Raw genomic sequence first — 16,886 nt, 5'->3', positions numbered from 1 at the left:
GATTCAACCCCTTTTGTTTCAATTCAATTGATGGTAACATTTTTTCCTCTCAATATGTGAATGTTTGCTTCTCCTCTGCCACGTCAGAGAACTGCAGAGCTCACAGTTAAATGGGTCAAAGCCAATCTGAACATAAAGCAGGGAAAGATGTGCAATTATGAATACATCATGAACAAAAATAAAAGCAATTCTTATGCATTAATGGTACATCAAGCTAATTCAAGAAGGCTAAAATCATTAAAAAGGCATCCCGGGGCAGTACACAGTCATTACAACCCTGTGCTGACAGGAAACGTTAAAATAATCATTTCCAGTGTCATTGACAAAATCCATTCTGATAAGTAGGGGAAAAAAACCCAACCCAGCCCTAATTCTTAATTGGGAAATCTGAAGTAAAATGGATCTTATTTGCACTTGATCTGATTTTACAAGATAATTACCCCATTCAACAACTTTGTATTCCAAGTATCAGGAATTTATCAAGCTCCTTCATTGGACACGTTATTAAGCTAATCCCCTGGAACCTGGAATCTGTCTTTCTTACTTCAAAGTGAAATTCAGGGCCTGCTCGGTGCAGCTCCATCTTCAAACTGCATCAAAGTTTAGACCTGAGTGGGACCAGGCTGAAGGTTAACAACAACCCTCCACAATGCTCAAACTTGTGCTCTATGTTAGCACACAAGCTCTTCCACACACCAGCCGACTGTCACATTGCAGATGCCTGAACGCTGCCTGCATGTAGAAATTTGCAAGCTCCATCACAATACTGGAACAGTTTAATTTGTAAACTATGACTGGGGTATTGGAAAAGGAGGGATTCATCATAAGCACACCCCAAAGGACTAACAATAAGCACCCTGAGAAGTGCTGACCACAAATTAGTTTTCAGCTTCTTTAAGCATTAACAGTTATCATCACAGAACCATAGAATAGTTAGGGTTGGAAAGGACCTTAAGATCATCACATTCCAACCCCCCTGCCATGGGCAGGGACACCTCACACCGAATCATATCACCCAAAGCCTCCTCCAACCTGGTCTTGAACACTGCCAGGGATGGAGCGTTCACAACCTCCTGGGCAACCCATTCCAGTGCCTCACCACCCTCACAGGAAAGAATTTCCTCCTTATATCCAATCTAAACTTCCCCTGTTTAAGTTTGAACCCATTACCCCTTGTCCTGTCACTACAGTCCCTAATGAAGAGTCCCTCCCCAGCATCCCTATAGGCCCCCTTCAGATACTGGAAGGCTGCTATGAGGTCGCCATTACCTAAGAATACACAGATGTGCATTCACTATACAGCCTTCATAGAAAGTTGCTGATGACAAAAGGGAAATACTATTGTAAAGCAGTATTTGTGTAACAAAACAGGAACCTATGGACTTGAAGATCTTACAGGTCTTTCCAACCTAAATGATGCTATGGTTCTATACTCTTACCATCAACAGTGAGTTTATCAACTCCAATGAAGCACTGTAAGCAGTGTGTTTGGATTTAATAATCATTCAAATTAAATTCTTCTAGCACTCAACCGTGGGGAAAATAGGAAATGAGTTATGAGAGACAGAAGTCGTAACAGATGACCACTAACAGAGTTAAGTGGATGCTTGGAGGGGAAAGATCAGAAATCTGATGTCTAATGTGTGTGCAGTGAAGGAGTAAAAGACCCCTTAATGCCACTTCCATTTCTTCCTCCAAAAGGTAAATCTGCATCACACCAAGGCAGAAAACAGAAACAAGAACTTCAATTTTAGAAAAAGCTTGTAAAACAGCATCTTTTTGTAAAAAAAAAGGCTCCAGGGAGACCTTATTGTGGCATTTCAATACCTTAAGGGGACCTACAAGAAAGCTGGAGAGGGGCACTGTATAGGGGCCTGTACAGATAAGACACTGGGAATGGCTTTAACCTGCCAGAGGGGTGATTGAGATGAGATCTTAGGCAGATGAGATCTAAGGTCCCTTCCAACCCAAACCAGTCTGGGATTCTATGATTCTATGAAAACTAGAAGTTGGTATGTTAAAGAAAAGCCTACTGTGACTTGGACTGGTAACAGGGGCTTGGACAATGGAAGTTTACAGATTCAGATTTACCAACTCACTGGCAAGACAGAGTTCCTGAAAATCAGAAGGGAGAGAGGAAGGACAGAGTGCAGCTGGGCTCTAAGTTACATATGAGAATCTCAGCTGATGCAAACCACCACACACTATTGGACTTGGTTAAAAAACATCCAACAGGAGAAGTTGCTGTGTGCAAAACAAGAGCACTGATCCTAATGTGACTAAAGCAAAGCAAATCTCACCTACTGAACCTGATGCAACAGCTACATTAAGAAAATAACCCCAAATCACCCAAACACCTCAGAATAAAACCCTACCTACAGCAATCAACATCATGCTAAAGGCTGAAAAGAAGTGTTTATCAAGGTGATAAGCCAGCAAAAAGCTGTGGGACCTTGGTCAACATACTGAAATACCCTCACAGACCTAGAAAAGCAAACACTTGGAGCTTAGAAACACCAAGCATTACCTACCCTGGAATATAATCAATAGTGAGTAAATCCTGTACTTAAATCCCAGGAACAGAGAGCTATGCAGCTGGAAGCAAAGTCTAAAACCAATTTCAATACAGAGAAAACAGATTTAATAGGCCTAAATAGCTTCATGTTTTACGTACAGCTACTTTTCCTTAGCTACACACAATAAACCCCCCGTGTTATCCATTAACATAGTAATGAAATGCAGTAACTGGCCTGCACCCCTTTCAAGTTTGCTGAGAATCACAGTTCATTTATGAAGGCGGCTGGCACTGACTCAGGGTTTGCTGAGAATCATAAGAAATGCTTAAGAGCATTTAGAAGACCTCTGCATAGCCTGGCCCTTCTACCCTCCTTTCCCTTTGTTCACTTTACTCCCCTCATCCCTTTCCTTTGTTCACTGACAATATTTACATCAAGAAGTGGTCTTCTGGAGTCACACGATGCTTTCTGATGTTGGATAATTGGTTCCATTTATTCTGCAGAGGACGTGAACACAAAGAGAAGTTATTAGCTGCTGCTGTGTGCTGCCTGCTTTTGAGCAAACAGGGCTCCCAAGTCCCTTGAGGGAGATGCAAGAGTCAGAGCCTCCAGAGGTTGTATTGCAGAATTCACTTGAATTTAAAGCAAAGAAAACCAAACACAATCAAACATGATGCCCCCAACTTACAAACCCCAAGCAACCAGCACCCCACCAAACCTTTAAACCATGGGTATGGAGTTCAAGTCATGCAACTGGGCAGACATTTGGCTGCCTTGGTGAAGAGAGGTCCTGATTCCTTTAGTCTAACATGAAGAGGAGCCACTCCAGTTTAACAGCACCTTCAGAGAACATGGCATTAAGCAGAAACCAGCAAGGTAACAGACTGGCTGCACATAGTGAAGACTCACAAAGCACTAAGATGTTCTATAGTTGATGTGCAGCAATGCCAAGTCACGAGCCATTGTGGAAAGTTTTACTGCACTACATGAGGTGCGACTGCATACATTTACATTTCATGCTTATCAACATACAAGGAAGTTATGTGTACAAAAACAGTGTGCATTTTATGATGTTATCTTTAATTGCCTATTGAATACAATTTCACATAATACATGTATTGCAGAATACACCCCGTGTGCTGGGCTGAACCCCAGAGCGTGAGCAGCAGCTCAGGGAGGGGATCCTGCCCCTCTGCTACACTCTGGGGAGACCCTCCTGCAGTCCTGATCCAGCTCTGGGGCAACAGCACAAGAGGGATGTGGAGCTGCTGGAGCAAGGCCAGAGGAGGGACAGAGATGCTGTGAGTCCTATCACTATTGATAGGCCCTGATGAAGAGTCCCTCTCCAGCATCCCTGTAGCCCCCTTCAGACACTGGAAGCTGCTCTGAGGTCTCTGCACAGCTTCTCTTCTCCAGGCTGAACAGCCCCAATGTTCTCAGCCTGTCTCCATACAGGAGCTGCTCCAGCCCCTGCTCATCCTCACGGCTTCCTCTGGACTTGCTCCAACAGCTCCATGTGCTTCTTATGCTTAGGACACCAGAACTGCACACAGTGCTGCAAGTGGGGGGGTCTCACCAGAGCAAAGGGGCAGGAATCCAGTGCTCCCTATTAACAACTTGTCCTGGTCATTCACACCCCTCACTTTATGGGGTTAAGAAGTTGCTTTGTTTCCTGCTGAAAGGAACAGCAAAAATGATCAGGAATTGGATTTTGTCCCAGACGTGTCTGGCAACTGTAGCACGTTTATACAGCAGCATTCCTAATCCTAAGAGTTGGCAAATAGGAAGTAGTTGGTGGGCTGCCATGTAGGTTCAACAAAACCTTGATATTCCTTAAACACATGATCAATTCTTTCTAATTACTACTGAAACTAAGCAGAGGCACAAAGGAGCTTCCGGGAAGCTTCCAAGTTTATCACAGCAGCTGTGTGCCAAGAGACTTGTCTCTCAGAAGGTCCATGAGAAGGAAGGAAAATAAACTCAGATTAAAACCATTGCCTGTACAATGATGCACAAACACCACGGCTTGGAATATAGCATTAAAAATCTAACTCTAGCCAGCACTCCAATTAAACGTACTAACAAAAGCCCCTAATGCTTCTTTGAAATCCATATTCAATATGGGAAACCTAGTTAGGGAAAACAGTAATTTCTGCAACTAGTTCAAGAGTAAACAGAGAGCAAGGCATAAAAAGAGAGTTTCAGATGCTGCCCTCTGGAATCCTACCACCAAGATGGGTAAGAACACCCTTATGTGGAACTAATCCCAGTACATGTTAGTATTTTCTATTTAAAAACGTGAATGTTTAGAGTGTTTTTGTCATGTTTCCTGTCTTTGTACGCATCTCCCACAGGACTGAGGGGACCCTGTCTCACATAACCACAATGAAAAGCCAGCAACAAAACCCCTGCAGAACTCTGAGAAGTACTTCAATGTAATGCAGAAGGTTTTTACATGCAGAAGAACTTCTGTGATGAAGAGAGGACACGTTCAGTCACTTAAATCACCATAGAGAAGACAGCAAAGCCCCAAGACTCCCGACTGAATTTCCACTAGAGGGTGCACAAAGCCCATCTCATACAGCAACGACCAAGGTCAGCATTGCTTCTCCAGCCACAGAAACTCCTCGGAAGGGTGACTCTTCCAAGAGAGGTACAGATGGTCAGACAGAACTTTTGGTTACTTGGTTTTGCCTTGTTTTGTGTTTTGTTCTATTTTGAGATGGTAAATCGTGGTCTTAAGTACCTCCTATAAGGCCAATTAAACCACTACAGCTAATCATGTTTTAAATCACAGTTAAGCTGCCAACACCAAACACTCCATGAATGTCACACCTTACTGCTCATGATTACCCTATTCCTATCAATTTTCCCCATTTATTTTCACTGTCTCAAATGTGCAAGACAATCTTCAACTACTTTGCACAAGCAGCCTCCCGGTGTCTCCACAAGCACTGTAAATAAGGAAAACTTTGCTAAAGTAACTCAAGCAACAAAGAAAACTGAAAAACAAATGAAGACTAAAACCAGCTTAAGGCTAAAGGTGGTGGCAGAGAACACACCAGTGAAGAAGTGCTGTGTTCAGCATAAGGAGCCCTCTACCTCCCTTAAGGTAATATCATAGAATCATGGAATGCTTTGGGTTGGAAGGGACGTTAAAGCTTAACCAGTTCCAACCCCTGCCACAGGCAGGGACACCTTCCACTAGAGCAGGTTGCTCCAAGCCCCTGTGTCAAGCCTGGCCTTGAACACTGCCAGGGATGGGGCAGCCACAGCTTCTCTGGGCACTCTGTGCCAGCACCACAGCACCCTCACAAGGAAGAACTTCTGCCTTGTATCCAACCTGAACTTCCCCTGTTTCACTTTGAACCCATTACCCCTTGTTCTATCGCTACAGATGTTAATATAACAAAAGATATCCCTAAAACCAAGCACTTTCTGTAATTAAACAATAATGAATACTTCCAAAACAGGTTATTCCAAAATAACCACTGAGACATCAGTGGTTATTTCAAAAGCCAGCTACAGTATTGTGTGATAAATGAAAGAAATTCTCTTTACCATCTTGGAAGACTCTCTCCACATTGAGCCCGTATGTAGCACAGGTTTCATAGTAAGTGCATCTCTTCAGATCATTCGATAATTTCCTTGCTCTGGCATCGTCTATGACACGCGGATTACTGGAACTGATGGCATCTACAGCAACAACAAGAAAAAAATACATCTTTCAATGAAAGCATTACCTTACAATTACCAATACCCCAGCAGTGAATGCACGTACAAACCGTAAGACTTTATTACTATGAACACTGACTCGTATAATCCCAGACTGACTTGGGTTGGAAGGGACCTTAAAGCCCATCCAGTTCCAACCCGCTGCCATGGGCAGGGACACCTTCCACTAGAGCAGGCTGTTCCATGCCCATTCAACCACTTTACCTATGCCTGATCTTGATCTCCCCTCTGGCAGGTTAAAGCCATTCCCCTTGTCCTGTCCCTACAGGCCCTTGTCCAAAGCTCCTCTCCAGGTTTCCTGTAGCCCTTTAGCACTGGAGCTGCTCTGAGGTCTCCCCTTAAGGAGCCTTCTCTTCTCCAGGCTGAACCAGCCCAGCTCTCTCAGCCCGGTTCCAGAGCAGAGCAGCTCCAGCCCTTACAGCATCTTCAAATGATCATGTCAAATAACTTTTAGGTCTCCTATAAGCATCAGCATTGGCTTACCAGTAACCCTCACCTGTAGAACGTGAAGCACAAAATATGACACTTTTCTAAAGACAAGAAGGTTTTCAGTAGCGAAACAACGGAATGGGGGGAGAAATGGTACAAGGTATTACTGCAGCACTTGGGGAAGGTGTTAAGATTTGCACAGAAGAGAGCTAGCCAACACTAAGACTCGGCCTTCAGCACTTCTTGCAAATGACTGAGTCTCAAACCCTGCTGTAAAGGCACCCACGAGACATTGTGTGAACGCACTGCAAAGCCAATAAAAACAGTATTTACCTAAACAAGTAATAACCCTTCATACCTCACTGCAAGAGCTACTTTCTATGCATGCTTTTCAACTCCAATGTAGAGCTTATCCATAGGAGGTGGAAAACACACCTTACACCAGAAGAAAACAACAACCTTGCTAAAGTTTCTTTGTTGCTACTCCACCACAGCAAAGAACTCTACAGAGCTTATACTGCTTGACTACTATACAGTGACAATGCTATGAACATATCCGAAGCAGCAACATCTTTTGTTCTGGTGGTATTATGGTTAATTCTTAGCTCTGGGAACAGTAAGTCCTAAGATGAGACAGCAGTGCAATCCCTTCTACAATACTGCAGCTACCACCTCACCCCCACCACAAGCACTGGCTTCAGCAATCAGAATTGCCCAGGATATTTGCCTTAAAATTTCCTATTGTCCAAGGCAGCAATACTACATTTGTTATTTGGGAAAGAAAAAAGCCTCATGTGAGCATGAAGTCAGCGAGTATTGCAATGCTGCATCTCAGGCTCTGCTCTGCGCCTCACATGACCATAGCTCAAGTGATGTTCTCACTACCTTCTCAGGAGATCCAATGAATTAAACCAGAGCAGCTCCTTGGAAAGCTGACCAGAGATTGATTTATTTTGTTAATCACAGCAGAGGGCGCTGAGAACATTTAACCAGGACAGAACTGAGAAGCAGCATTGGATTCCTGAAGCACATTCAGCCCTACAGCCTGGCCCACCACAGAATAGAGGCAGAGGAGAATGCCCAGAATCCCAGACTGGTTTGGGTTGGAAAGGATCTTAAAGCTCATCCAGTTCTAACCCCTGCCACAGGCAGGGACACCTTCCACTAGAGCAGGGTGCTCCAAGCCCTGTCCAACCTGGCATCAGGCCAGTGCTAACATTTTGGGAGAGATTTCATTTCACAGCTCATTTCCAGTCAACACCAACAAGCTGGATGTCTAACAGGTACAATTAGATTAATGTATTCAACAAGCAGATTTATGTATTTCATTTCACTGCACTGTTTGACAATTCATGAAGCCAAAAATCTGTATTTTTTTCTGATGTTTACTCCCAGAATTAGAAGTATTTCCGTCTTTAAGTGAGTCCAGAGGAGGCCATGGAGATGCTGGGAGGGCTGGAGCAGCTCTGCTCTGGAGCCAGGCTGAGAGAGCTGGGCTGGTTCAGCCTGGGGAAGAGAAGGCTCCTTAAGGGGAGACCTTAGAGCAGCTCCAGTGCCTAAAGGGGCTACAGGAAACCTGGAGAAGGGCTTTGGACAGGGGCTTGTAGGGACAGGACATAGGGAATAGCTTTAACCTGCCAGAGGGGAGACTGAGATGAGCTCTTAGGCAGAAGCTGTTCCCTGTGAGGGTGCTGAGGCGCTGGCACAGGGTGCCCAGAGAAGCTGTGGCTGCCCCATCCCTGGCAGTGTTCAAGGCCAGGTTGGACACAGGGGCTTGGAGCAACCTGCTCTAGTGGAAGGTGTCCCTGCCCGTGGCAGGGGTTGGAGCTGGATGAGCTTTGAGGTCCCTTCCAACACAAACCAGGCTGGGATATTCTGTGATTTGAAAAAATCCCTTTTGCATCAGTGCTGCAACAGAAAAATAAAGAACCAAATTCCTTTACTCAGAATAATGGGACCAAAATTGAAAACCCCAGTGTCGGAAGTGCAGAAATAAAAGGGAAACGTTTCCCCTTTTCTTTTCTTAACTCCAGTTTCGAGCTGACACTGTGGCTCTTCAGAGCAGCTCATTTCTGCTTTCTGGCTGTAGTTTCTGCTATCCTAGGACTTTCTGTGTCCCTGCTTCCCTTTTCATTTCTTTATCATCTGTTTCCGCCCTACAGCCTGGTTGTGATTCCTCCTTCTGTGCTCCCCACACTTCCCCTGCCTTCATGTGGCAGCTTGGCAGGCAGGCAGGGGAAAGCAAACTCCTCTCTGACCACAAGACTGACAATAGAATAAGCTGAGAGAGCACTGAAAAGCTTCAATAGCCCCCAGACCAGCAGTATACGCTAAAAAGGAAGATGCCCAGAAAGAAACCTACAAGGGCAACTCAAGACATTAATGTGATGCACTGGAAAAACAAGGCAGGAATATCCAAAAGACAGCTCAGATGCTGAAGAAATTGAAATATTACTGGTACTTTTCCCTTGCCAAGTTTCCCCATAGGACAACTATGGCTTGCTGCTGTTTCAGAACAGGGTTTGGGAAAACAGGATAGGGTGTGCGTGTGTGTTTGTTTCAGGTGGCAAAACACTGCCACTGCATTCCTATTGGATTTAAAGGGTGGTCGGAGATACTGAGCAGGGGCATGGTTCACACATTCTTCTTAAAACACTGCTGAAATTTGCTGATCTCTGATCCATCTGCTCTTAGGAATGCCAGGGTATTGATCACTTCTGGATACCCAGCTGAACAGGTTTGACTTGCAGCACTTTGTTACACCGCCTTTTCACCTGCCCAAGTTCAGCATTAACACCTCCCTGTGGACCCACAAACCCACTGGGACCAGCAATCACTGAAAAGATTTCTTTGGAATACTCTCTGCAATAACCCCTCTCCCAAAGATGCTGCAGAGATATTTGTCTCCCACCTCAAATCAGTCCTTGCAATGCTATAGCCCTGCAGCAAGGCAGCTGAGGAAGCCCAGAAGGCAGAACAACCCCCTGCTGAAGAAGAGCCAGTTTACCCACAGGCTCTCATCATCAGACGAGTGGCAGGAAGACAGGGGAAAGGATGGGACACGGCTTTGCCAGCTTGGAATAGAAATACACTCATAAATCAAGGCTTCACTTACCCTGGGTTCCCACTAGTACCATTGGGATTTCACTAGTGTTCCGATAGTTAGCCATACGGCTGTAGTAGTGGTAAACAGTCTGGAAGCTAATTTCATCTTCCAAGCTGAAGACAAATATAACAGCATCCACCCACATGGCAAACTGCAGAATACAAATGGAAAAGGCATACGGTGAGAAAGCAGGAAGAAGAAAACAGATAAACAATCTTACCTTACTCGGAGGGAAATACACATCAGAGAAACTTAGTGACAACAAGCAAGGCCTTAAAAGTGGCCAAAAAGGATGAGTTTCATCACTCTGCAAGTGATGGGGATCTGGGATATGCAAAGGCTTTTCTCCATTCTCGCAAACACATTTCTCCTTCACAGTATATGGTATTACAAATCCAACTAATATCAGTGCATACTGGGTTTGATTCACTGAAAAAGAAAACGTTGCAGCCACTGATTTGTGACTTTTAAATGAGTAACAATTATCTCTGGGCACTTGATTGAATGCCCTGTTCAGTGTGTTATTTCCCCACCCTGTGATTTACATGCATGCACAATGATGTTTCAGTTAATGCCAGGCCACGTGTTATGGTTGTGGTCTGACAGCATTGTCAGTAATTCTCATACCTTGATCAATGTCCAAAACACATTCCTTTCAGATTTCCCTTTCAGCAAACAGCACTGAGCGCCTTGTTCAGCTTTCAGAGTGAAAGCAAACTATTGTCTCAAGGCATCAGTAATGTAAAAGACACGAATATACAAGGGCTAAGGCAAGGAGCTCCTGAAGTAACCATGCAAGTGAAAAAGTTTCAGCTCACAACTGAAATCACAGAATCCCAGCCTGGTTTGTGTTGGAAAGGACCTCAAAGCTCATCCAGTTCCAAACCCTGCCACAGGCAGGGACACCTCACACTAGAGCAGGTTGCTCCAAGCCCCTGTGTCCAACATGGCCTTCAACACTGCCAGGGATGGGGCAGCCACAGCTTCTCTGGGCACCCTGTGCCAGCGCCTCAGCACCCTCACAGGGAAGAGCTTCTGCCCAAGAGCTCATCTCAGTCTCCCCTCTGGCAGGTTGAAGACATTCCCCTTGTCCTGTCCCTACAGGCCTCTGTCCAAAGCCCCTCTCCAGGTTTCTTGGAGCCCCTTTAGGCACTGGAGCTGCTCTAAGGTCACCCCTTAAGGAGCCTTCTCCAAGCTGAAGAAGCCCAACAAATTAAGACTGTTTAAACACATCTACCACAGCAGTAGATATCAAAAAAGGACTGAAGTTAAGCTTACCTCACCTCACTGCCTTTGTTTTTCCGTGACTCCATTCCTACTGAAATTCAGACCAATGGAAACAACCTTTGGCCATTTGTATTCATGCTCTTCATTATATTACTACCATATTACACCAGGTAGCTTGGGGACACATTGAACACACAGAGAGCTGCAAGGAGGCTCCACTGGGAAACCATTTGCTAAGTTTTACACCGCTACCTTGCCTTTGTAAGCACTTCCTTCTGCCCTACAAACCCTTGCAGTTCTCTCTCTCTGCTGTTGCAGTATTTCAACTACTTCCCTCACTCGTTTGTAGACTGACACGCTCTCAGTTTTCATAAGGTATCCCAAGCTGGCATATGCAAAGGGAAGCTAAAGAAGAGCCAACAGTATGAAGCTGGAAAGCACTTTCTGTACTCAAGTTGCTGAGCTCATCAGAGCTCATCCTCTTTCAGAGTCAGGAGCTACTAGTACTTCTTACCTATTTTTCATACAGCAAATTAGCCAATAATTTAAGTTAATGTGCATATTCATGACTATATTGTGCTTGAAACCAAATCTCACCACTGCATCTCTTATGGATGTAATAACAAGCAAGAAAGGTTTGAGGTTTTCAAGCCAGTCAGGACAATCTTCTAGATGGTAACAACAGGACTGCTTACACACAGCCCAGTCACTGCCAGAATGTGGTCAATCACCAGGCTGTTAAATTTCAACAATTCAAACCGGAAGGTCTATCCAAAGACACCGGAGATGGCATCATTGGGACTTATTATAGAAGGGTTCTCACTGGTCAGACTCAGCAGCATCACACTGAGAACTCTTCCTTAAGCGACAACATCCTTCCATCAGTTTGGAAGCTAACAGTCTCTCTAGATTTCCTTAATGCTTCATCAGTGTGTAGCAGCAGCCTCCTAATGAAGATCTTACGAGGTGTCCCTGTCCAGAGCAGGGGCTTGGAACTGGAGGAACTTTGAGGTCCCTTCCAACACAAACCAGTCTGGGATTCTGATATTCCTTTTCATTATGTAGTTATTCATATTGATGAACCTGAAAGCAAACTTTTTATTCCAGGAATGAAAAAGCATTTTAAAGATCTTTAACAAACACACAACTCAAAATAACGCCTAAAAAATCCAACATCAATTACACATCAAACACATCTTCTGAAAGGTGAAACCGCACTAACACCTCCAACCTTCCTGGACTCGTGATTTGCTAAAGAACAAACCTCAGCCACACCAGGAATTCAAACCTCCACATTTACCTAGCCTAGACCAAAAGCCAAACACCCTGTCTGTTATTAGTGTGCAGTCAGCTCCAATGAACTCTGCAAACCCCTTTCTTCAGGGAGAAGAATACTGAGATTACTGCACGCACCTTTACAGATCCACTTGTTATGTTTTTAGATGAGTGAACCCTCTCTAAGCACTAGGGCCTAGAAACTGTTGTGCACTTCAGCCAAATTATTCACTGCCTCCAACAGAGCACTTCTTGTAGGCTCCTGCCTCACACAGCTGCAGATGTGTCAGCGACACTGATCTTTTGTTTTTCTTTTAACTTCCTTCCAGGATGTCTCTCTTGGTCTCCATTTCCTCCACCTCCTTTCCCTTCTGCTTTGTCCAGGCACCTTCCCCATGCTCCAATCCTCCTGCTGCTAATGAGCAATAGTGAAGCTTTGAACCACAAGCTGCTGCTGCTGGCACCGCTCCCGTTCAGCTGTTTGGCGACAGCATAGTTCCTGCTGCTACATTTTATTTATTCATTTATTTATCTCTTTTGGAAGCTGATGCACTACTGAACAGCCGTGCAAAGCAAGGCCAGGGCAGCCAATGCCCCTGAGGAACCTGATCGTGCCCAGGTAAGAAGAGGTAGAAGGGAGGACGCTTGAAGGCAAGCATGCTGCCTGCCGGCAGGCTGGCAGAGTCTGCAGTGATTAAAGCATCACAAAAGCAAACACTTCCCATCACTCCAAATAGAGTAACAGAGTTAAGCACACAGAAGCACAAGCTCTTTCCAAGCCAAACCCCAAGAAGTCACCTTCTACGAGACAAGGAGGTAACACACCTATAGAGAAATCAAGTTAGGAATCTGGTAACTCAATGGTGCTGGACTGGGACTCACATAGCACATAGTTCAGTCTTAAATAGCATGGGGAGCAACCAGTGGAAGTAATAGGGCATGCAAAGATCTGTACACAAGTATGTGCGTCACTGGACATGCATCTATTTTATATTTTCATAACATGAATCACAGAAGGGCTTGGGTTGGAAGGGACCTTAAAGTTCATCCAGTTCCAACCCCTGCCACAGGAAGGGACACCTCACACTAGAGCAGGGTGCTCCAAGCCCCTGTGTCCAACCTGGCCTTGAACACTGCCAGGGATGGGGCAGCCACAGCTTCTCTGGGCACCCTGTGCCAGCACCTCAGCACCCTCACAGGGAACAGCTTCTGCCTAAGAGCTCATCTCAGTCTCCCCTCTGGCAGGTTAAAGCCATTAAAGAATTGGCCATTCGGTTTAAATCACATTAATAATTTAGAGCTTCTAACTCAGAAGAAAACTGACATCTGAAACATACACTTTTGTTCACAGTGGAAGCATATGGGTTAGGCAGTCAGTGTAAGTTAACTGCGCATCTCTACTACAGTTTCACATGGTAACTGAAATTCCAAACAGTTTCTAAACAGAATATTTATCACCCGAGGGCAATAGATAGATTTTCCCAGCAGGAAGATGAGGAGGAGCCAGGAAAGAACAAACCAAAGCCAGTTCTCTTACAGGAAGGAAACTGCCGCGAGGTGGATAAAGCTCTATATGCAATGCTCACCTGTGCCTCTGGAGGGCCACCTTCATCTCTAATCAGCAGCAGATAGCTTTGTCCATCAACTACTATCTCCTTCTTGAATCTCCCACCTGTCACACAAAGTAACTCGTTACAGCACAGAAGAGGGGAAAAATACAACATAGAAAAAGGCTTCACTTGTGGAAAAAGGGGCTTCCTTCAGGTCTTTTGCAAATGAATTAAGTACTGTGAATCCCAGTCAGGCTCACGTGCATACACACAGGGATTACTTGTAAATTATGTGAATTTAAATCACATACTCAAAGAAATAAGGCTAATGTAGAAAACGCAAAAGCTTTCATTCCCACGTTAGGTTTTGATATGTACAGTTACAAGAGAGTCGCCTTTGCTTTATATAATGGTGAAAAATGCATCTCCAAGAAAGGCAAACATGGGACAGCTGCACACAAATAGTACCGTGTATCGTAACTAGAATAAATTTCTTGTGGGACTTGGCATTTCCTCAAGAGAAGCCCAGTTCTTGCAGCACACATGTGATGTTATGAAAATGACACTTCTATATCCACAAACCACAGTTAGGGGAAAATAGCAGACACATGTTAGACAACAAAACTACAATGGTGGTACCTCTGCAGAGATGTACTAAGCTAACAGAGAACGCTGTGCCACTTACTAGCAGGAGGAATTAAAGACCTACTCTGGAGATCAGGATGAAGCAGCTGCACCATTACCTCCTCTCTCCACCGGCCTCATGGGGACTTCAAGCGTGACCCAAGAGCAGAATGGGGATTGCTTTCCTTTGGGGTTAAGCATGTTTTGGGCATGCTGCTGTGTCTCATGCCAGACTTCAGATAACAACAAATCACATTTAGGGCTTCTAGTGTGACCGAGCCTAAGCCAGGATTAGTAAACTTGGCCTTCCTAAGTAGCTGGAAGCAAAACCACTCATATCTGCCCACCTAAGTCACAAAGGTCCCCAGGCACCCACGCGTAGCATCATCCAACCACCTCACATCTGAAGTTACCAGACTAAGATGGAACACATCTATTAACACACCCTAACCTTCTTGCTTCATCCCTATTGTTTTAACAGGAATTATTTCCAATTGGACCCTATTTCCCCACTACACTTGCATCACAACTTGTCATACTACCAAAATGGATGCATGTAACGTGACAGGTGAGAAAAACAACTCTGACCTGTTCTCCCAACAACCTCCCTAAACAAGTCAGTCAGCACATACACTGATCCTCTGCACAAAACCTTCTAACCTTAAGGGAACACCAAACCAGCTTAGACCCACCATTCCCCCAACCCAACCATTACAACAGCTTTTAAATCAGGATCATTGAGCAGTTCAGCAATATGCAGTACTTAAGCATGGTTTAGTAAGAGACATAGGAAGAGGGGTGGGTGGTTGTGGTTTTCTTGCTGATGGCTTCTTGTTTGTTTGCTGTTTTCTTATAAACCTACCCTGCTATAAAAGCTTAGCAGCACCAAACATGCAGCAATTAAGCCTGGCACATTGCTGGTTGTTTAATTGCACAGAAGGAGTAGGTGTAGAGATTTTCATTCTCTTGCTCCCAAATTAGATTTCAAATTTTGCCTCTGAAGATCAAGTGGCAGATAAAGATACATTTATCATCAGAGAACTTGAAAAGAGCTATTAAAACCAAGCATCCAACTTTTAAAGGGAACTAGTCTCAGCTCTCAGGAACTGAATTTCTATTAACCAGACCATTATTTCTATACATCATCAATTAATTGTATACGCTTCACAACCAAGTGGTAAAGATGAAGAATTACTTAACGTATAGCCCTCCAGAGAGACTCTTTAAAGCTGTAAGTAACAATGGGAACGCCGTGTATGTATGTGATAGAAGAGTGAAAGTTCTGGGTAATTGCCATTTCCTATTTCCTTTTTTTCCAGCACTGAAAGCTCACACAGCTAATTATAAAACCCTACCGACTGCATGCAGTTGAGAGCCAGCTCATTATTCCCTTGTGTCAATGGGAAGCCTTTCAAGTCTCCCTGGATCTTCAAACAGTCCTCCGACACAGAAAGGAGGTACAGGCAAGGTGAAATGAAAAGCTTAAGCAGAGAAGTGGAAAAATCAGAACTGAGAACCCCCATGGATGCCATTAAACTGTACATCCACAAATGGCAGCACCAAGAGGTTTATACCTGAGAGCTGCTTCATGGTCACCAATGATTTTGTTTGTGGGAGCACCTTTAAGAAATGTTCCCTATTTAATAGTTATCTAACAGCACTCTTCCTACAGGAATCCACACTGAGGGACCTGCTTGTACACTCTGCCTTCCCCAAAACACTATGTGGAGCTCAATACAATGATAACGTGTTGTTATTCCCAGTATTAAACTCAAATCCTGACACGCTGCACCACTTCACCATGGTCTGTCACACTGGAAGAGCAGTGCTGCACTCAATGGGCATGCAGTCAATCCAAATCTATTCCAGTGGCTTCTCCACCCTTAAAAGCCGAGTGTGCCTCTTATCTAGAATATGCACTGGTTCCTTACACGTCCTCATGAATTTATTCATTGATTTTTGTTTGGGTTTAGATATTTCAGGATAAATCATTTCAATCTAATAACCCCTCCAACCAAAGTGCTTAAAAGACTACCCTGCATTTTCCATCTGTGCTAAGCATTTCAAATCCCATCTGAAGATGCAGAAATGTAACAGCAGACTCTCACTCACCCCCAAATAAGATGTTATGCCAATCTGAGATTAAAGCAGGATGAACGCCTACTAACTTATGTTTCTACACCATTAAAGAGCCCTTATCGCGAGCACATCATAACACCAGGTACTACACAGGACAGAGATTGGGAAAACCTACCTCAATATCAAGAATTTACACAAATGAAAGTATAATTAGTGAAGAATATACAGATTTCTGCCAGCACATAAACCCAATGCTGGACGTTTGCCCTGCAGGTATCTGTGGTCATAAGATTAAGGCAAACAACAGACTGATCTTGCCTTAGATCTTATGAGGCCTGACATGAC

General features: G+C 44.3%; 1 protein-coding gene across 8 annotated transcripts in view; it reads right to left on the bottom strand.

Annotated features, from left to right (window-relative positions):
* Positions 1–16,886, bottom strand: part of AGAP1 (ArfGAP with GTPase domain, ankyrin repeat and PH domain 1) — a 320,437-nt gene that overhangs the window by 197,752 nt on the left and 105,799 nt on the right. For all 8 annotated transcript variants that reach the window (XM_057422254.1, XM_057422264.1, XM_057422272.1 and 5 more), the window contains 3 exons: positions 13,875–13,960; positions 9,796–9,937; positions 6,078–6,212 (listed from right to left, as the gene is read on the bottom strand). In XM_057422254.1, the coding sequence (XP_057278237.1) occupies positions 6,078–6,212; positions 9,796–9,937; positions 13,875–13,960 (363 nt within the window). The remainder of the gene's footprint in view (positions 1–6,077; positions 6,213–9,795; positions 9,938–13,874; positions 13,961–16,886) is intronic.

Source organism: Pezoporus wallicus, unplaced genomic scaffold, assembly GCF_028554395.1.
Source record: "Pezoporus wallicus isolate ANWC-B61680 ecotype Strahan unplaced genomic scaffold, APGP_CSIRO_Pwel_v1 contig_3488, whole genome shotgun sequence".
In the NCBI taxonomy this organism is placed as follows: Eukaryota; Metazoa; Chordata; class Aves; order Psittaciformes; family Psittacidae; genus Pezoporus; species Pezoporus wallicus.
The sequence above is the reverse complement of the archived record's forward strand: the minus strand, read 5'-3'. Positions and strand labels throughout refer to the sequence as shown.